This window comes from Aquarana catesbeiana, linkage group LG01 (genome assembly GCF_042186555.1).
Source record: "Aquarana catesbeiana isolate 2022-GZ linkage group LG01, ASM4218655v1, whole genome shotgun sequence".
Classification (NCBI taxonomy): Eukaryota; Metazoa; Chordata; class Amphibia; order Anura; family Ranidae; genus Aquarana; species Aquarana catesbeiana.
Window position 1 is genome coordinate 720599589 of NC_133324.1, and position 22970 is coordinate 720622558.

The window sequence follows — 22970 nt, forward strand, 5'->3', positions numbered from 1 at the left end:
ATTGTCAGTCTCACAATCTCTGGGAATCAGGGCCTTCTGGGCCAGGCTGGTGCCACCAGAATGACTGGAACTCCCTCTCTCCGAATACTACGCAACAAACGTGGAAGGAGAGGGATTGGAGGGAAAGCATAAACCAGGGAGTACTGGCGCCATGGAACTATCAGAGCATCTGCTCCGATTGCCAGAGAATCCTTGTTGGGGACACAAATTGCTGTAGTTTGTTGTTGAACCTGGATGCCAATAGGTCGACCTCTGGCCATCCCGAACGCTGGCAAATTTTCTGGAACACCCCTGGGTGTAGGTACCATTCCCACTGGCAGATCTGCTGGCGGCTGAGATAATCTGCCTTCCAGTTCTCTACTCCTGGTATATGGACTGCCGCTATAAAATCGGCACATGTCCCTCTGCCCAGGCTAGTGTGTGGTTCACCTCCATCAGAGCTGAATGAATCCTGGTACCGCCTTGGTGGTTTATATAGGCCACTGCAGTGGCATTGTCAGACTGAACCCTGATAGGGCAGTCCTGAAGCTCCACTGTCCAGGACCGTAGGGCCAGACGTGCTGCCTGTAATTCCAGGACGTTGATGGGCAGGATCTGTTCTGTCCCTGAACATTTCCCCTGAGCTGTGAGCCCTTCTAGGATCACTCCCCAGCCTGAGAGACTGGCATCTGTAGTCAGTACTCTCCAAGTTACCGGGAGAAAGGATTTTCCCTTTCGCTGGTTCTGACCCTGCAACCACCAGTTTTGGCTTAAGCGTGCCTGAGGAGATAAGCACATTGGATAATCCAGGGCTTGTCCTCTGATGTTCCAGGCCAACAAGATGTCTTGTTGTAAAGGCCTGGAATGGAACTGGGCATAGGGCACTGCCTTGAAGGAGGTTACCATTCTCCCCAGAAGACTCATACAGAGCCGAATGGAGGGTTGTCTGATGCCCCTTTACAAGACGCACCTGAACCTTTAGGGCACAGATCCTTACAGGTGGCAAGAATATTCTTGCTTGAACCGTATCTAGGATCAGACCTAAATACTTTAGACTTTGAGCTGGTTTCAACGCTGACTTTTTAGTATTTATGATCCAGCCTAAGCTTTTCAAATAGCGCACTGTGCATATTATGCTCTGTTCTAGAGACTGTAATGAGTGATCTCTGAGCAGGAGGTCGTCCAGATACCCGAGCACTAGGATTCCTTGGGCCCTTAAAGGGTCCAGTACTGGTGCTAGGACCTTTGTGAACACCCGAGGAGCTGTAGCAATCCCGAAGGGTAAAGCCACAAACTGAAAATGACGTTCCTCTACTGTGAAACGTAGGAATCTCTGAGGAGGATGAAAGATAGGCATGTGTAAATACGCGTCTTTTATATCGATGGAGGCTAGAAAGTCTTTCTGGAGTGAGGCTACTACTGAGCAGACTGACTCCATCTGAAAGGACTGCATCAGTAGTTACTTGTTCAGGGATCTTAGGTCCAAAATGCGCCTTGTGTCCCCGTTTGGTTTCGGAACTGTTAACAGGTTTGAGTAAAACCCTGTGCCACTTTCGGAACCCAGAACCTCTACAATCACTCCTTGATGCACTAAATGATGTAGTGCCTGAAGCAATACTTTTTTTGGAGGATCCAAAGGAACACTGGATCTTAAAAACCTCTGCGGGGGAACCCTCGCAACTTCAGCTTGTAACCGCAAAACATAATAGAGGTGACCCACTCGTCCCGAATTATTGTTACCCAAATGTCCGCAAAGTGCACTCGATAAAGTGGGGGCGTCCTCTCAAAAGGAGGGCTTGGTGCTGGGTTTAGAAGAATTTTGGACCCAGGGCTTCTTCCAGCCCTGCTGCTTGCCCTTGACTCTAGCGCCCTGTTGGCGGCAAAACTGCCTAGACGCTGAGACATTTGAGGAAGCAGTCCGAGGTTTTAAACGAGGGACGTCTGGTGCTTTTCTTCACAGGAAGTAGAGAACTCTTCCCTCCAGAAATCTTTTGGATATATTTGTCCAAATGATCACCAAATAAACCCCATGAGGGAAACCTGCCAATAACTTTTTACAAGGAAGCTCGGCTGACCAGTTCTTAAGCCACAAGAGTCTGCACATACGTACAGATGAGAGAGCCAAACAAGAAACCTGCTGTATTGAATCCTTTAAGGCGTCAATAGCAAAACACAGCCCTCGACAAATATCTGTCTTACCTTCAGGCAGATCATCCTTCTGGTTAGGCCTATCAGGCCGTTTGACTTGATCCTTTACGGACTGGCAGATACCAATTGCTGCAACAGCTTGATGAATAGCTGAACTGGCCAAAGAAAAGGAAGCCTTTAATAATTACTCCAATTTCTTGTCAACAGGGTCTTTCAAACCTTGTGCGTTATCTACCGGACAAGTTAAGTTCTTGTTTAAAAGGAAGAGACTGCTGCATCTATTGCTGGCATGCTCTATTTTTTAATGAGCTTTTCATCCATGGGATATAAGAGGAAAAACCTCTTAGGAACAAAAATCCTGTCAGGATGTTCCCAATCAGCATACACCACCTGTTCCAACAGGGGGTGTAGAGGGAAAGCCTGTGTGGCCTGAAGAGGCCTCAGGGATCCCAAAGAGGACCAGGGGGGGCTCAGTCACCTCTGCAAGAGGCAACTTAAAGGCAGAACGAAACATTTCGGTCAGAGTCAGGATCAAAAGCCTCTGCAACCGAGAGGCAGACAACTGGATATCTTCTTGTCCAGATTGCTCGGAAGCAGACTCTTCTGCCGGGCCCTCCACAGAGCCCTGAGCTTTAAGCTCTTGCCCATCCTTAACCCATTCCTGCTCCAGACTAGGAGACTCCGGGGAGGGGGATCTGTCACGCTTCCTGCCACCCTGTGGGATGGAGGCAATCATGCCAGCAATCCTGTGCTCTAACCCGGCTAGGGCCGAGGACAGTTCATCCTTGGTGATAAAGGGTGAAGCAGCAGTGTTGACTATAGGCATGATGCCAGATAGGTGCAGTCGCTCAGATTTCCTGGAAGCCTCTGGTCTTTCAGGGGATACAACACTAGGGATACGACTAGGTTCATCAGGAACTACTGACATAGGCGTGCCCTTCCCTGTAGTGTTAGTCCCGCTCCTCTTTTTTGAAGACATTTACCAGCCACAAAAAGATAGTACTTGGGTGTAGTATTAAAACACCTCAGAAGGGAGACCCTTTAATAGGGCTCGCCAAGCCCCTATGTAACAATCCTGCTAAGCACCTTTAGCCTGCCAAGCAATACTTGGTGACTCACGTGACCCTGGGTAAGGAAAAATGAACTACTGCAAGTGTCTGTTCAGAGCCTGCTCTGTGTCCCACAGCTGCCTTCTGGAAACACCGCATGCTTGGCCTACACAGCTTAAATAAACTGGGTTTGCGCCGGAACGTTCTGTGCGTGTGCACGCACGTGTGTGGTCCTGCGAATGGGCGTGGCTGTATTCGCATATGGCGCAAATCCTCATGCGCCCAGGCAAAGGCTACTGTGCATGTGCAGCGAAGCCGCATGCGCTGTGGCCTTCAAACAAACTGCCAAGTCCAGCAGCGCTTTTGCGAATGCACATGTGTCATGGCTACCAAACAACCATTGTGAACCAAGGCGAAATGGTGCACTGTTGTGCGCCATCATACAGGTAAGAAACAGCCACACACAAGCAAAAAAACGTACACTTTGCAAACACCCACAGCTAGCCCAAAAACTCCCCCATATGGTCACCGCACACAGGTGTCCAGCCTCTAGCTAGCTTGACTGATTGTTACAATTACTGGGAAACCCCACAATAATAAGTAAAGGGGTTTCACTTACCTGTCCAGGCGCAGGGCAGCTTAGAAACTAAGAGCCCAAACTTCACCCTTCACGGCGGGTTCCTGTCACTTGAGGACCTTCAAGTACTGGGTACCCTTTTCATGTTTAAGGTCCACTACCTTGGACCTGTACAGCACCCTGCAGGAATGCCTTAGCATTGTGGTGTCCAGGATTCCACTTCACAGGGTCCATTACAGGCAAAATCTTGCAGGATCTTGAGTCTTCTCTGCGAGGCTCATGTACCATTTATCTAAGCATATAAAGCCTGTCTCAAATGGATCCGATCGGTCACTCCCTTGATTCATTTAAGAACAATTTGTGGGACTAGAGACCTGGAGCTCAGGGAGCGCAAACAAACCGTGCCATCCACCTTGCAGACACTGGTAAAAAAAAACTGAAGTGTTTCCTATGTGAGAGGGGTTATATAGGGGATCGCTTCCTGTCAGAAGACCTTTGGTCTACCAGTGTCCATTCATCTGGAGATAGAGTATACACACAGTAGGTAATGATTATTAGCCTGTGTGCCATGATGTATGAAAAAGAAAAACATTTTCATATGGGTACAGTGTTGCATGACTGTGTAATTGTCATTCAAAATGTGAGAGCGCTGAAAATTGGCCTGGTTAGGAAGGGGGTATAATTGGTTAATGGAAAGTTGAGTGGATGGAAAATGTGTGGTAGAAAAAGGTGCACAAGCAGCAAGGATTGTGAAGCAAAGGCCATTCAGGAATTTGGGGGAAGAAGCGTCTTACCTGGGCTAAGGTGAAAAAGGACTGGACTGTTGCTCAGTGGTCCAAAGTCCTCTTTTCGGATAAAAGTAAATTTTGCATTTCATTTGGAAATCAAGGTCCTAGAGTCTGGAGGAGGCGTAGAGAGGCACAGAATCCAAGTTGAATGAGGTCCAGTGTGAATTTTCCACAGTCAGTGATGATTTGGGGAGCCATGTCATCTGCTGGTGTTGGTCCACTTTGTTTTGTCAAGTCCAAAGTCAGCGCAGCCCTCTACCAGAAAGTTCTAGAGCACGTCATGCTTCCCTCTGCTGACTAGCTTTATGGAGATGCTGGTTTCATTTTTCAGTAGGACTTGGCACCTGCCCACACTGCCAAAAGTACCAATAACCTGGTTTAATGGTATCACTGTGCTTGACATTGCCCGACCTAAACCCCATAGTGAATCTATGGGGTATTGTCAAGAGGAAGATGAGAGACACCAGACCCAACAATGCAGACGAGCTGAAGGCCGCTATCAAAGTAACCTGGGCTTCCATTAGGCTACTTTCACACTGAGGCCTGCGGGCGCCGGCGGTACAGCGGCGCTAAATATAGCGCCGCTTTAACGTCGTTTAAGCGGCGCTAGTGGGGTGGTTTTAACCCCCCGCTAGCAGCCAAAAAAGGGTTTGCAGCGCTGCCCCATTGTTTTCAATGGGAAGGGGCGCTTTAGGAGCGGTAATTACATCGCTCCTAATGCGCTCCAAAGATGCGGCTTGCAGGATTTTTATGACCGCCCTGCAAGCGCACCGCTCCAGTGTGAAAGCCCTCGGGGCTTTCACACTTGAGTGCATTGAGCAGCTCTTTCGGGGCGCTTTGCAGGTGCTATTTTTAGCACTTTAGCGCCTGCAAAGCACCTCAGTGTGAAAGGAGCCTAACACCTCAGTAGTGCCACAGGCTGATCGCCTTCATGCCACGCCAGTGATGCAGGAATTCATGCAAAGATGCCCGACCAGGTATTGAGCGCATACTATACTGTACATGGACATATTTTTCAGTAATCCAACATGTCTGTATTAAAAATCCTTTTTTTATTGATCTTATGTAATATTCTAATTTTCTGAGATACAGATTTTTGGGTTTTAAGTAGCTGTAAGCCATAATCAAAATTAAAAGAAAGAAATGCTCGAAATATATCACTCTATGTGTAATGAATCTACATAATATGGAGTTTCACTTTTTAAATTGAATTACTGAAATTAACTTTTTTTTGATGATATTCAAATTTTTTGACATGCACTTGTATATGTACAACATATCAGCTGGGAATTTTGGGAGTCCATTATCTTTATACCAATTCACAATTGTCAGTTTTTATTGCTTTGTGCTTATACCAGGGACATTACCCCTAACCCCTTAATAGGAGAGACTGTACAGTAAAAGGAAATGTTTTATGGATACAGAAAGCAGTTAAAAACAAGGACGCCACTGGCTGGCCTTAGGCTTTGCCTACTATACTTGGGGCACCCTAGAACTTTGATGCAAAATGAACTGTGCCAGAACATACTTATTCTAGAGGTAAATGCCCAGGGAGCATAATAAAACCAGTTCTATGAGTAGTTTTTCCAGTGGCTATTTAGAAAAAGACAATGTTCCGACTGGATTCTGCCACTGTAGGTGGATAATTTCCAATAGCTCAAGTTAAAGACAGACATTGTAAATGTTTTGATAGTGGTACACTATTGACCAAAGTTTGCAAAACACGGTTTAAAGCAGCTGAAGAAAAAAAATCTCTGGTACAATAAGCAGGGTGCTTTAAAATAAGGGGCTGCTGAAATAATTAAAACAACCAATTAAATATTCCTTACAATGTAAGAGAAGCTAAAAATTGTAGTCACAATGTTTTGTCTGTACCTACTTCCTTCACCACATCGTAAGGACTTGCAGAACACTAACTCAGCATAGAACAGAGTAAGCTCCTTTAGCACCGTAGTAAGTATGGTTCAGACTGTTCAGGTATAAAATGCCAAGGAAGACCAGACATGCATACATTTCATCTGCCTGGCTGTTGAGAGGCATGAGTGCCATAGAAGTCATGTGAGTGACCAGTTCAGATGCAAGCATTACTTAAAGTGGAGGGCCACCCTGAAAAAAAAAAATTCACCAAAAATCCTAAAAAAAAAACAAATTTTTTAAACTTACCTAATCCCTTGTTGCTGACAGTCTTCCTAATCTGCCTATTCCGCGGCGTGTTCTGCTCCTCGGTGAGCGGCCCCGTTGTCTTCTGGGAACTGTGTGTGTGTTCCCAGAACACCACGGGGCCATTCACAGAGCGCCGCTTGCGCGTGTTCAGTAGGAAACTGGCAGTGAAGCCGCAAGGCTCCACTGCCTGTTTCCCTTACCTAGGATGGCGGTGCCGGGACCCAAGAGCCGAGGGACGGGTCGGCCTCGGGCGGCCGACATCGCTGGCACCCAGGACAGGTAGTACTTATTTAAAGTCAGCAGCTACAGTGTTTGTAGCTGCTGACTTTTAATTTTTTTTTTTTTTTTTTTTTAGGGCCGGAATCCCGCTTTAACATTGTTAAGGCCTCCTGCACACGGTACTGATGTTAGAGCTTCTGCTTTTCTTGTAATTCCAGGTGTTTGTTTTGCGCGTATCAATGCAAGTATTTGCGCATTCATGCGCACAATACCTTCCTAGGGAAATTTCATTCATATTTGCGCTCACCGGTGCAAAATATTGACCGGGAATGCAGATTTTCCTATATTTTTTTTTTTTACTGAGGAATATTCAGCGTTTGTTTATGTTCCTGTGTGCACAGACACATTGTAAAGAATAGGCTACATTGTCACTGCCGGGAGAAGACCGTGATTATCGCTAGCGGATATAGCAGCCGCTAGTGATAATCGCAGGTAAAATCCAGCATGCTGGTTGTACCCAGGTTGATCTATAAACTTGGTACATTCAGCCTGTCCATGCAGAGTTCGAAATATGGCCTGCTTAATGATAGGTTAATGGTAAGAGCTGGAAATGATGGGCATAGAGGCATGCTTTAAGGCTGCCAATTACAATATCATGAATTTCTACTGATCAGCAATATACTGATTCCTGTTAATAGTAGTATTACCTGTTCTCTAAAAAAAAAATGCATGTTAAAAGGCAAGGTAACCTACAACCAAGATACTATTTTTCACAATGAACATTTGTCATTTTAATTCTGTCAACTGTTTTGTTTTGACATTTATCTGACGAACCCTGTTGTAATATTCAAGGACTCCTGGAAGCCACTGTAGAGCATTTTCAGTACTGCCCCCCATTAGGGCTCATTCACACTGCAGCTCCAAAAAAAGCTGCCTTTACCGGCATTTGAGCTTTTACTTCTCTGCCTCTAAAATGTCCCATCCTTTCTTAGGGCACAAGCTGCCATAATTCCCACAGGACTTGTACTGACATGGGGAGGCTACTAGCACTATCTAAGGCCTGGTTCACACCTATGCATTTTTTAGTGCATTTTCAGTTTTGCAGAAACACACTACAGTACATTTAACATAGCATCCTATGGGTCACGTTCACATCTGTGCATTTTATGGAAAGGGCCAGGGACTTTGAGGGTTTTTGGTTCCATAGACTTCAATGGATCAAATACATGTATTGAAAAACAAAAAATGCATGTGGAATATGCAAACTGCAACCTGTGTAGGTGTGAATCAGGCCTAACTCATGTATAACAAGTTGACAGCCTTGCCCTTTCATGTCCAACAACCTGGAAGTGACACATAGCTAGTGCTTCTATACACTCTGTAGATAAGCTTCAGTATATATTTACATATAAGAGTCCAACAAGATAAAACCCTCACGTGCTTTGATAAGCTTTCCATGCATTATGGTCTTAATGTATCGTATATACTTGAGTATAAGCTGAGATTTTCAGACCTTTTTTTTCGGCTTATACTCGAGTCACCGCCGTCTGCCTACCTAATCAGCGTGCCATGCAGACAGATGGCAGCCAGCGTGTCATAAAAACATACGGCGGCCATTCCAGTGTTCAAAAGCCGCGCCTCCTCCTCATCTGTGATAGGCAGAACATTTAATTTCCCAGCAGTCAGTGTTCAGCCTATCACAGACATCTTCTCATCCTCGTCCGTGGTATGAGGATGAGCGGATGTCCGTGATAGGCAGAACAGTCAATTTCACAGCGGTCAGTGTTCGGCCTATCACAGACGAGGAGGAGGCGCGGCTTTTGAACACTGGAATGGCCGCTGTATGTTTTTATGACACGCTGATCGGTTGCAGATGCAGAGCGGCACAGGAGGGATGCAGATTGGCACAGGAGGCATGCACAGGACACAGAAAGGATGCAGATCGGCACAGGTAGGTATACACAGGACACAGTGAAGTAGGCAGATCTGCGCAGGTAGGCATGCACAGGACACAGGGAGGTATGCAATAGACACAGGGAGGTATGCAATAGACACAGGGAGGTATGCAATAGACACAGGGAGGTATGCACAGGACACAGGGAGGTATGCACAGGACACAGGGAGGTATGCACAGGACACAGGGAGGTATGCACAGGACACAGGGAGGTATGCACAGGACACAGGGAGGTATGCACAGGACACAGGGAGGTATGCACAGGACACAGGGAGGTATGCACAGGACACAGGGAGGTATGCAGCTGCAGATGGGCATTGTTGACCCTCTTTTCCACTTACAGTAGCTGCTGCATTTCTCACCCTTGGCTTATACTCAGGTCAATACGTTTTTCACAGTTTTTTGTGGTGAATTAGGGGCCTCGGCTTATATTCAGATCGTCCTATACTCGAGTATATACGGTACATCCACTTCTCATAATCTCGGACATCTACTGCCAGGCAACAGGCAATACACTTTTAAAACTAAAAGCACTGCTATATAGGAGATGTAAGTTAATGAGAAGCTGAAAGCCTTATTTCTCCTATGAATTCCTGAGCAATCTCTGTACTCATACTATGATCTTACTAGCACTTGGGACAGTCTTCAGGTAATTAAGATCCACAGATGTGACTTGGATTAATGTATCAAAATGTTCCATATAAGGTTTAATTTTTCAAAGATCATTAATACCTGTGTGATTTTCAAATGCATTCCTCTTCTCTGCGACCGCACGCTTAATTTCATCTAAAACAGCACTCAGATCTTGAGATCTTTTGCGGTTCTCTTGCTCTGCGTGAAATAGTCTTCGCTGGAGTTCTAGAAACTGCTTTTCATATGTGTCTGTTCCATACTCTGTAAAAGAAGAGAGGAAAACTACAATAAGCGAGCATACTCTGGTTACCACATTACTGGTTGCCCCGATTTAAACAGTCACGTAACCTAAAACTCCAACTGTGTCAGAAAAATTCATTCAAAATCACTTTAAAAAAAAAGATGACAAAGTTCTCAGATTGTAACAGAACTTTAGATATTTACTCTCATGAAATACTATACCAATGTAATGCTTTAGAAAGTTAGTCATATTAGGTTGAAAGGAAGAAGCAGAGGGTTTCAATGAGATTACTAAGCAGGCATCTCACTGTGTCTACAAGTGTGTATGCCAACATTTAAGGCTCTTTCACACGAACGATCCGTTCAGGTCCGCCTGTCAGTTTTTTAGGCGGACCTCAACGGACCCTCCATAGACCTCTATGGAGCGTCAGATATCAGCAGTGACATGTCCGCTGACATCCGACCCGCTCTGATCCAAAAAGTGTAACGGCGGAAAAACCTACTTTTCCATCAGTTTTCGCCATCCCCCATAGGAGGTTTGCGGCGCTCTGACAGGTCCGTCCCAGTGTGCAGGGATGGACCGGTCATCTGCCTGCTCAGCGGGGATCCACGGAGCGATCCCCCGCTGAGCAGAGCGGGCTCCGTACACGGACACATCTGTGTGAAGGAGCCCTAAGAACTTTATCACATACTGATTTCATATGAAAAAGTCTAAACATCTACCAGCCTTCAAAGACTCAGAATAGCATCCATACTCTTCAATTACTCTTCTATGTATAATATAGAACATATTTAATACAGAACCACTACCACAAAAATTAGTGTTGTGATAACAGTAAATCGGTAATACATATAAACGCTTGCATTCATTATATGAAATAATTTTGTTTTAAATTTCACATGCTTTTATAATTTGAACCACATCTGTATGCAGGTCAAACTGGCCAGTAAAAAGCGAGTGACAACAGTTGGCATAAACCACAAATTGAAAGTCATTTTGTTACACTGGGAAGGTGAAATGCAGTGTATATAAATATATTATGCTTGAAATAAAAGTACAGCTTATTCAGTAAATAAACTAAACTGCTTTTGCAAATTATATTTTTAAATTACAATTGTAATAACAAGGACTGACTATGTGAAGAACATTTCAACGATACATGAGTTGCCGATGCTGGTGAAGAAACACTATGGGGTTTATTTACTAAAGCTGGAGATCGCAAAATCAGGCTCACTTCTGCATAGAAAGCAATCAGCTTCCAGGGTTTTATTGCCAAAGCTTAAATTGAATAATCTGAGGTTAGAAGCTGATTGGCTACCATACACAGCTGCACCAGATTCTGAGTGCACCAGTTTTAGTAAATTTACACCCTTGTGATGATCCAGAAGCAGCAGAAAGAGCGTTTCTGGAATAAGAGCTCTGGAAAGAATAGCTACTCTCACTTACATTATAGTCCTCATCATTTCATTCCATAAAGTATATTTTAATTTCTTTAGGGCACCCCTGACATGCCAGGATGTGTTTTGTCATCCTTGTAGCATTTGGAATCTTTCTCACAATATTTGCAAATTGCAGCTTTGCTCTCAGCAAAAATTTCACGGTGGAAATGTTTCCAAATACTAGATCAGTGTTCCTTAACTCCAGTCCTCAAGGCGTCCCAACAGGTCATGTTTTCAAGCTCTCCATTTTGCACAGGTGATTTGATCAGTTTCACTGTCTTAGTAAATACCACAGCTGTTTCATCTGAGGGAAATCTTGAAAACATGATCTGTTGGGGCGCCTTGAGGAATGGAATTGAGAAACACTGCACTAGATGTTGGTATCACCATTTTACTGAGAGGAGGAAAAGAAAAAACAATTTACTAACAAGACTATTATGTTATGATGGTGGATAACATTAACCACTTCAGCACCGGAAGAATTTACCCTCTTCCTGACCAGTGCGTTTTTTGAGATTCGGCACTGCGTCGTTTTAACTGACAATTGCGCGGTCGTGCGATTTGGCTCCCAAACAAAATTGACGTCCTTTTTTCCTCACAAATAGAGCTTTCTTTTGGTGGTATTTGATCATCTCTGCGGTTTTTAATTTTTTGCGCTATAAACAAAAAAATAGTGACAATTTTGAAAAAAAAAAACGCATTTTTTAACTTTTTGCTATAATAAATATCCCCAAAAAATATTTCAAAAAACATTTTTTTTCCTCAGTTTAGGCCGATACCTATTCTTCATATTTTTGGTAAAAAAAATTCGCAATAAGTAGTTTTATGGGATTTTTATTATTAAATTTTTTTTTACTAGTAATGGCGGCGATCAGCAATTTTTATTGTGAGTGCGACATTATGGCGGACACGTCGGACAATTTTGACACATTTTTGGGACCATTGTCATTTATACAGCAATCAGTGTTCTACAAATGCACCGATTCCTGTGTAAATGACACTGGCAGTGAAGGGGTTAACCACTAGGGGGCTAGGGAGGGGTTAAGTATGTACTAGGGATGTGTTACTAACTGTGGGGGGCGTGGCTACATGTGACAAGTCACTGATCTCTGCTCCCAATCACAGGGAGCAGAGATCAGTGACACTGTCACTAGGCAGAACAGGGAGATGCTTGTTTACTTTAGCATCTCCCCGTTCGTCCTCTCCGTGAGGCGATCGCGGGTATCCCCGCTGTGACCGAGTCCGCGGGACCCGCGACCCGACTCACGGTGCTCCCGGCCGGTGCGCGCGCACGCATGCAGTGGCACAGCGGCAAATTCAAAGGAATGTACGGGTACGCCCATTTGCCCAGCCGTGCCATTCTGCCGACGTACATTGGCATGCGCCGGTCAGGAACTGGTTAATAGGAGTCATTTAAAGGCTTTAAAGATAAAACTAATCTGTCAGACAAATGTACCCTCTTACCTGTCAATTAAGGTGTAGGACAGAAATGATTATCTACTGTATCCCAACAATCACCCAAACTGTAGGAGGTACAAGATGGAGTCCGCAAGCTAAGCTTTTCCCCTGCAGTGCCCCCTAGTGACAGAAATGCATATTCCTCTTGTTCGAGAACTGCACTGAGAAGTAGGGTTACTTGAATTTCATTTCAGGATTTACTTGTCTTCAGCTGAGAGAATGTGCAATAAATCTTTTGTTAAGGTCTTCGTGTTATATAGGTTTGAATACAGTGTCATAGATATATTTATCATTTTAAAAGAACATATTCCACACTTTTGTTTCAATTTTTTCCAGAAAAAAAAAACAAAAAAAAATATTTAAGTTGCACTCCCCCCCCCCCCCAAATTTTTTCTAGTTTCTTTTTCCAGGACTTTCTGTCTCTAGTCCCAAGCCAAGTCATTGTCACATTCTTAAAATGACATCGTTATTTAAACCCAAAAGCAAAAATATATTGCATTTTACCAATCCATATATAGCGGGTAAAATAAGTATTGCACACGTCCCCATTTTTCTAGGTAAATATTTTTCTAAAAGGTGCTATTGACACAAATTTTTACCACGTCAGCAACATCCCATGTAATCCATACATACAAAGTAGAGATACACCGAAATTTGGGCGGCCAAAACATATTGGCTGAAAACTGCGTTTTTCTGCATTTTGCCAATAGAGAAAAAGGTGCAATTAACGGCGCAGATTTTGCAGCGATTTTACTGTGCTTATGAGGAGTTTTTCATAGGTCGTGTGACTCAAAAACCACATCAAAAGCATAACACGAGTGTGTTATTGATGCGTTCTTGCTGCGTTTGTAATGCATTTCAACGGGGAGGTGCATTTTTTTAACTGACCAAAAATGTAGCAAGCAAGATTTTTAACACAACAGAAGTGAAAGGGACCAGTACATAGGACCAGTACAATAGGATTCGTTAAGCTTTTCTTTTGCTAAAAGGTGCCGATAGAGGCCAACAAGAACCTCATATTCATGATATTGATTAAAAAGTCAAATATAATACAATTATATATTACATAAACATATTATATTTTTTTAAAACTGGAATTTTTCATTTTCGTCCAAGTGCATCCTGAATTTTCAGTTCGGGTACCAAAAATTCCATTCAGTGCACATCTAATACAAAGAAACCAAAAAGCAGTATGTGCATTCTTTTTCATTTCATGTGCCTTTATTTGTATCTTTTACAACGTTTACATGAAGATTAAAGATGATTGTAAAGTCTCGGTTTTTTTTTTAGTTAAACATAAAACATGTCATACTTTTTTTTGTTTTAAATTTCTCTTTATTGAAAATTTTCTTTGGCAGTACAAAACAGGGCCATCGGGGCATACCCCGGCCACAAACATGTCATACTTACCTGCTCTGTGTAGTGGTTTTGAACAGAGCAGCTCAGATCCTCCTCTTCTGGGGTCCCTCTTTGGTGCTCCTGCCCCCCCCCTCTGTTGAGTGCCCCCACAGCAAGCAGCTTGCTATGGGGGCACCCAAGCCGAGTCACCGCTCCCTGTGTCCATTCAGACACAGAGCTGTGGCCCTGCCCCCCCTCACATTTTTGTAAATATTTTATTAGATCTTTTCATGTGACAACACTGAAGAAATGACACTTTGCTACAATGTAAAGTTGCAAGTGTACAGCTTGTATAACAGTGCAAGTTTGCTGTCCCCTCAAAATAACTCAACACACAACCATTAATGTCTAAACCACTGGCAACAAAGTAAAAATGTCCAAATTGGACCCAAAGTGTTAATATTTTGAGTGGCCACCATTAATTTTCCAGCACTGCCTCAATCCCCTTGGGCATGGTTCACCAGAGCTTCACAGGTTGACACTGGAGTCCTCTTCCACTCCTCCATGACAACATCACAGAGCTGGGGGATGTTAAAGACCTTGTGCTCCACTTGCCGTTTGAGGATGCCCCGCAGATACTCAATAGGGTTTAGGTCTGGAGACATGCTTGGCCAGTCCATCACCTTTACGCTCAGCTTCTTTAGCAAGGCAGTGGTCATCTTTGGGGTCATTATTATGTTGGAATACTGCCCTGCGGCCCAGTCTCCGAAGGGAGGGGATCATGCTCTGCTTCATGTGTTGTCACATGAAAAGAAATAATAAAATATTTACAAAAATGTGAGGGGTGTACTCACTTTTGTGAGATACTGTACCTGCATAATCCTTTTCTTTGTGTACATAATGGGACACAGAGTTAGGCCTCTTTCAGATGAACGATCCATTCAGGTCCGCCTGTCAGTTTTTTAGGCGGACCTGAACGGACACTCCATAGACATCTATGGAGCGTCGGATGTCAGCGGTGACATGTCCGCTGACATCTGACCTGCTCCAATCCGAAAAAGTGTAACGGAGGAAAAACCTACTTTTCCAACCGTTTTCGGATCGGATCGGGTGACGACGGACTCTACGGTCCGTCGTCATCCGATCCCCCATAGGGGAGAGCGGCACTGTGACAGGTCCGTCGCTGCACAGCTGAGCAAGCGGATGTTCATGGGGCAGATCATTTCGGATCCGTCCCGCGTGAAAGGACCCTTAGGCTAATATTCATTACCTGCTGGGTTATATATCATCTCCAGGTGAATGGACACTGGTAGACCAAAAGGTCTTTAGACAGGAAGGGATCCCTTATTTAACCCCTCCCATACAGGAAGTACTTCAGTTTTGTAGCAAACACTGAATCCTCAAAAAGAGGGGAGGGACCTCTGTGCCCCATGATGTACTCAAAGAAAATGATTTTACAGGCAAGTATGACGAAAAAAATCCTATTTTTTTTCATACATCATGGAACACAGAGTTAGGCCAAAATTCATTATCTGCTGGGATGTCCCAGAGCAATAGCCTTGAGGGGAGGGAAACACCCTGCCAAACAATAGCCATCAGACCTTATACGGCAGCCCGCAGAATCCTCGGATGCTCAAACATCCACTTGATAAAATTTTGTGAACATATGCACTGAAGACCAGGTAGCAGCCTTACAAATCTGAGCCACAGATACCCGATGGTAAAGAGCCCAGGAGGTTCCTACACCCCTGGTAGAATGAGCTCTCACCCTAAAGGAAGGAGCTTAACGTTTCAGACCATATGCCTGAATGACCAATTGACGGACCCAATTGGCAATGGAAGCTTTAGGAAGCTGCCTGCCCCTTCTTGGGTCCTTTTGGTAAAAAAAAAAAAAAAAAAAAAAAAAGTCTGATCCTCGGATCTCCGCAGATCTATACAAATAAACCTCGACTGCCAGGACAACGTCCAAAGAATGCAGTCGTCACTCTTTCATCGAACAATGCTGAGAGAAAAAAGAAAGCAAAATAATGTCCTGATTTTTTGGCAAAAAGGATGGAACAGGTCATAACACAACCCTGTCGTGGTGAAGGATCCAGTATGGTTCCCTGCACTAAAGGGCCGCCAACTCCGACACCCTTCTAGCCCAGGTGATGGCCATCAGGAAGGCCAGCTTGCGTGACAACAAGTCTAATGGAATTTCTTCCACAGTCTCAAAATGATTATTTCTGTAACAGACAGCACCAAGTTCAAGTCCCAAGGACACATAGGTGACCTAATGGGGGGAAGCAAGAGAGTTGCCCCTTGCATAAAGGTTTGGATCAGTGAATGAGAGGCTAAAGGCCTTTGGAAGAATACTGATAGGGCCGAAACATGACCTCTGGATTGTACTCAAAGCCAATTTGATTTCCACAGCTGACTGTAGAAAAGAGAATTCTCCCAATCCCATATTTCTAATGATGCCATTTTTTGGTCTAACACCAAGCAATATAAGTCTTGCAGACCTTATGATAGATCTTCCTAGTGACAGCTTTTCTAGCATTCACTAGGGTAGACACCACTGGTCCTGAGATGCCACAGTCCTTTAACACCCCGGCTTCAATAGCCATGCCGTCAAAGTTAGAGACTGTAAATTGGGGTGGAATATAGGACCTTGAGACAGTCGATCTGGGCAACGTGGAAGCGCACATGGCCCGTCTATTGTCAGTCTCACAATCTCCGGGAACCAGGGCCTTCTGGGCCAGGCTGGTGCCACCAGAATGACTGGAACTCTCTCTCTCCGAATCCTGCGCAACAAATGTGGAAGGAGAGGGATTGGAGGGAAAGCATAAACCAGGGAGTACTGGCTCCATGGAACTATCAGAGCAGCTACTCCGATTGCCAGAGGATCTCTTGTTCGGGACACAAACTGCTCTAGCTTGTTGTTGAACCTGAATGCCAGTAGCCTGGCCATCCCAAACATTGGCAAATTTCCTGGAACACCCCTGGGTGTAGGGACCATTCCCCCGGGCAGATCTGCTGGCGGTTGAGATAATCTGCCTTCCAGTTGTCTACCCCCGGGATATGGACTGCCGATAAAATTGGCACATGTCCCTCTGCCCAGGCTAGAGCTGAACGACTCCTGGTACCGCCTTGGTGGTTTATATAGACCACTGTGGTGGCATTGTCAGACTGACACCCCGATAGGGTAGTTGTGAAGCTCTGCCTTCCAGGACCGTAGGGCTAGATGTACTGTCCGTAATAAAAGGACATTGATGGGCAAGATCTGTTCTGTCCTTGACCATTTCTTCCTGTGAGCCCTTCTAGGGTCGCTCCCCGGCCTGAGAGACTGGCATCTGTAGTCAGTATTCTCCAAGTTACCGGGAGGGAGGATCTTCCTTTTTGCAGGTTCTAATCCTGCAACCACCAGTTTAGGCTTAAGCGTGCCCGAGAAGATAAGAACATTGGATAATCCAGAGCTTGTCCTCTCCTGTTCCAAGCCAAAAAGAGGTCTTGTTGTAGAGGCCTGGAATGGAACTGGGCATAGGGCACTTCCTCGAAGAAGGATACCATCATCCCTGGAAAACTCATACAGAACCGAATGGAGGGTTGTCTGGTGCCCCTTATCTGACGCACCTGATCCTTCAGGGCACAGATCCTTGCGGGTGGCAAGAATATTCTTGCTTGGACCGTATTTAGGATCAGAGCTAAATACTTTAGGCTTTGAGCTGGTCTCAAGGTTGACTTTTTCGGCATTTATTATCCAGCCTAAGCTTTCCAAATACCACACTGTGCATGTTATGCTCTGTTTTAGAGCCTGTAGCGAGTGATACCCGAGCAGCAGGATCCCTTGGGCCCTTAAAAAGGCCCAGTACTGGTGCTAGGACCTTTGTGAAGACCCGTGGAGCTGTAGCAAGCCCGAAGGGTAGAGTCACAAACTGAAAATAACGTTCCGCTGCTGCAAATTGCAATAACCTACAATGAGGCTGAAAGATAGGTACTTGTAAATATGCGTCCTTTATATCGATGGAGGCTAGAAAGACTCCCAACTGGAGTGAGGCTACTACTGTGCGGACAGACACCATCCGAAAGGACTGGTACAGTAGATACTGGTTCAGGGATCTTAGGTCCAAAATGGGCCTTCTGTCCCCATTTGTTTTTGAACCGTAATTAGGTTCGAGTAAAACCCTGCACCCCTTTCGGGTACAGGAACCTCTACAATCACTACTTGATGCACTAAATGATGTAGTGCCTGAAGCAATAAGTCTCTTTTTGGAGGATCCGAGAGAATGCTGGATTTTTAAAACCTCTAAGGGGGAACCACCCCGCAACTCCAGCTTGTAACAGCGGGATATAGTTGAGGTGACCCACTTGTCCTGAACTAATGTTCTCCAAATGTCCGCAAAGTGCAGCAGCCTTCCCCACCACCCAACGGAGTGGGGGCATCCCCTCAAAAAGGAGGGCTTGGTGCTGGGTTTAGAAAAATTTTGGACCCAGGGCTTTTTCTGGCCCTGGCCTTGCGGCTTGCCCCTGGCCCTAGCGCCCTGTTGGCAGTGGAACTGCCTTGGTGCTGCGACATTTGAGGAAGCAGTCCCTGAGGTTTTAAACGAGGGACGTCTGGTGCTTTACTTCACAGGAAGTAGAGAACTCTTCCCTCCGGAAATCTTTTGGATATATTTGTCCAAATGATCACAAAATAAACATTCCCCATGAAAGGGGAAACCTGACAATAAACTTCTTACTAGGAAGCTCAGTTGACCAGTTCTTAAGCCACAAAAGTCTGCGCATATGTACAGACAAAAGAGCCAAACGAGAAACCTGATGTATTGAATCCTTTAAGGCGTCAACAGCAAAACACATAGCGCTCGAGGAATATCTACCTTATTCTCAGGCAGATCATTCTCCTGGTTAGGCCTGTCAGGCCGTCTGATCTGATCCTTTACGGACTGGCAGATACCAATTGCTGCAACAGCTGGCTGAATAGCTGAATTGGCCAAAGAAAAGGAAGCCCTTAATAATGACTCCAATTGTCAACTGGGTCTTTCAAGCCCTGTGCGTTATCTACTGGACAAGTCAAGTTCTTGTTTAAGGAAGAGACTGCTGCATCTACAGCTGACATACTCCACTTCTTAAACTTTTCATCCATGGGATATAAAAGGCAAAACCTCTTAGGAGGAACAAAAATCCTGTCAGGATGTTCCCAATCAGCATGCACCGCCTGTTCCAACAGAGGGTGAAAGGGGAAAGCCTGTGTGGCCTGAGGAGGCCTCAGGGATCCCAAAGAGGACCAGAGAGGCTCAGTAACCTCTGCAAGAGGCAACTTAAAGGCAGAATAAACCATTTTGGTAAGAGTCAGGATCAAAAGCCTCTGTGACTGGGGAGGCAGACATCAACTGGATATCTACTTGTCCAGATTGCTCACATGCAGACGCATCCATCAGGCCCTCCACAGAATCCTGAGCTTTAAGCTCTTTCCTATCCTCGACCCATTCCTGCTCCAGACTAGGAGGCTCCAGGGAGGGATCTGTCACGCTTCTTGCCACCCTGCGGAATGGAGGCAATCATGCCAGCAATCCTGTGCTCTAACCCGGCTAGGGCTGAGGACAGTTCATCCTTAGTGATAAAGGGTGAAGCAGCAGCATTGACTGTAGGCACAATCCCAGATAGGCGGAGCGGCTCAGATTGCCCGGAAGCCTCTGGTCCTTCAGGGGATACAAGTAGATTAATTGGGAACCACTGATGACATATGTGTGCCCTTTCCTGTAGTGTTAGTCCCGTTCCTCTTTTTTGAAGACATTTACTAGCCACAAAAAGGGAGTACCTGGGTGTAGTATTAACACACCTCAGAAGGGAGGCCCTTTAATAGGGCTCACCAAGCCCCTATGTAACAAGCCTGCCAAGCAACACCTGGCGACTCATGTGACCCGGGTAAGGAGAAATGAACCGCTGCAAGTGCCTGCTCTGTGTCCCACAGCTGGCTTCTGCTAGCACCGCATGTTTGGCATACACAGCTTAAAAAAGCTGGCTGTGCGCCGGTACTTTCTGCGCATGCGTGCGCGGTCCCGGCGAACAGGCAGGGCCTTATTCGCGTATGATGCGAATCTTAGTGCGCCCAGATAAAGGCTACGGCGGTGAAGCCACGTACACCATGGCGCCAAACTGCTGAGCCCAGCTGAGCTTTTGTCAATGCACGTGCGCCATGCCGAACCAAGGCGAAATAGCGCACCAAAAAAACAGCCAGACAAGGAAAAAAGGTACACTTTGCAAACACCCAAAGCTAGCCCAGAAACTCCCCCGTATGGTCACCACACACAGGTGTCCAGCCTCTAGCTAGCTTGACTGATTGTTACAATCACTGAGACACCCCATAATAATAATAATAATAATAGTATTATTATTATTAATAATAAAGGGGTTTCACTTACTTCACTTCAGCTCAGGAACTAAGAGCCCAATCTTCACCCTTCACGGCGGGTTCCTGCTACTTGAGGACCTTCAGGGACTGGGTAGCCTTTTCGTGTTTAGGGTCCACTCCCTTGGACCTGTACAGCACCCTGCAGGAATGCCTTGGCTCTGTAGTGTCCAGGATTCAACTTCGCAGGGTCCAGCTCCCGGAGGCTACATTACAGGCAAAACCTTGCAGGATCTTGAATCTTTTTTGCAAGGCTAGGGTACCATTTATCTAAGCATATAAAGCCTGTGTCAAATGGATCCGATCTGTCAATCCCTTCATTCATTTAAGAACCGTTTGTCGGACTAGAGACCTGAAGCTCAGAGAGCTCAAACAACCGTGCCATCCACCTTGCAGACACTGGTAAAAAACTGAAGTGCTTCCTGTATAGGAGGGGTTATATAGGCTATCACTTTCTGTCTGAAGACCTTTGGTCTACCAGTGTCCATTCACCTGGAGATTAAGTACTCACTGTGCCCATGCATTCAGCTTGTGCCCGTAAATTCAGCCTCACTGTGCCCACCATTGCAGCCTGTGCCCATGAATTCATCCTCACTGTGCCCGCCATTGCAGCCTCACTGTGCCCGCCATTGCAGCCTCACTGTGCCCGCCATTGCAGCCTGTGCCCGTGAATTCAGCCTCACTTTTCCCAGCATTGCAGCCTCACTGTGCCCGTGCATTCAGCTTGTGCCCGTGAATTCAGCCTCACTGTGCCCACTATTGCATCCTCACTGTGCCCGTGAATGCAGCATCAGTGTGCCCACCATTGCAGCCTCACTGTGCCCGTGCATTCAGCTTGTGCCCGTGAATTCAGCCTCACTGTGCCCACCATTGCATCCTCACTGTGCCCGTGAATGCAGCATCAGTGTGCCCACCATTGCAGCCTCACTGTGCCCATGCATTCAGCTTGTGCCTGTGAATTCAGCCTCACTGTGCCCATCATTGCAGCCTGTGCCCGTGCATTCAGCCTCACTGTGCCCACCATGGCAGCCTGTGCCAGTGAATTCATCCTCACTGTGCCCACCATTGCAGCCTCACTGTGCCCACCATTGCAGCCTCACTGTGCCCACCATTGAAGCCTGTGCCCCTGCATTCAGCCTCACTGTGCCCACCATTGCAGCCTGTGCCTGTGAATTCAGCCTCACTTTTCCCAGCATTGCCGAAGCTCAAAGCAGCCCCAAGGCAGGCGGCCTACCGGGATATTTCCCGGTATCCCGGTAGGCCAGTCCGGCCCTGAGTATAACCTAGCAGGTAATGAATATTAGCCTAACTCTGTGTCCCATGATGTATGAAAAAGAAAGTAATATACTGTGGTTTACCAATTCTTAGATGTGGTGACTAGTTTATTTTTCTGTTTTTAGAATTTTAATTTCCAACAGGTGATTTGGTCAGTACCAAACTTTCTGTTGTAGTGTGTGCCTCTATCTATTGAGGAGCAACAGAGAGACAACCTTGCAAAAAGTGTCACATGGACTAGTAGATGTGAATGGATTTTATTTAAGACAAAACAATTAAAACCTAACTCCAGATTAGATTAAAATAAAGGAAAAAAAAAAAGACAACACATTACAAAAACCAATAGAAATACCACACCACATACAGTATACCACATACTTCATAAATGACAGATGAAGGGGTACATAGCTCAATCTTAGTTTTTGCGGACGATAGAAAATGAAGCAGGGCAATAACTTCACATCAAAATATAGAAAATTTTACAGAAAGACCTGAATAAAAAAAAAAAAAATGGAGTGGGCAACTACATGGCAAATGAGGTTTAATGTGGAGAAATGTAAAATAATGCACTTGGGGAATAAGAACATAAATGCAAAACTACTCACGGAGGGCAGAACCTCTGGGGGAGTCAAGGATGGAGAAAGATCTGGGGTCCTAGTGGAAGACAGACTGTGCAATAGCATGCAATGTCAAGCTTCAGCTACCATAGCCGGCAGAATATTAGCGTGCATAAAAAAAAGGGATATACTCCAGAGATAAAACTATAATCCTGCCACTTTATAAAACTCTGGTCCAGTCAAATCTGGAGTTTTCCGTCCAGCTCTGGACACCAGTCTTTAGAAGGTATGTGCTGGAGCGAGTCCAAAGAAGGGCAACCAAATTAATAAGGGGACTGGAGGACCTCAAGTACGAGGTACGACTACAAGCACTAAATTTTATCTCGCTGGAGAAAAGATGCTTGAGAGGTGGTATGATAGTGGTATACAAATACCTCAATGATGATCCCAACATAGGAAAAAAGCTATTCAATCACAGGGAGTGTAAGAGAAGAAGCGGTTTAACCTTAAACTGCGTAGGGTTTTTTTACTGTCAGGACGGTAAGAAAGTGGAACTCTCTTCCACAAGTGGTGGTGTCAGCAGGGAGTATTGCTATTTTTAAAAAGACTTTTGGATGTGTATCTTAAACGGTTCCCGACCGGCTCCTGTTGATATATATACGTCGGCAGAATGTCACGGCTGCGCAAAGTAACGTACCCGTACGTTACTTTGAATTTGCCGCCACGCGGGCCTGCCGCGATCTCTGTGAGTCGGGTCGCGGGTC

General features: G+C 45.4%; 1 protein-coding gene across 1 annotated transcript in view; it reads right to left on the reverse strand.

The window, feature by feature from the left end:
• The window catches only part of MGAT4D (MGAT4 family member D), a 242233-nt gene that overhangs the window by 174772 nt on the left and 44491 nt on the right, over nucleotides 1–22970 (reverse strand). The window contains exon 3 of the mRNA XM_073604110.1: nucleotides 9610–9771. Coding sequence (XP_073460211.1) covers nucleotides 9610–9771 — 162 coding nt within the window. The remainder of the gene's footprint in view (nucleotides 1–9609; nucleotides 9772–22970) is intronic.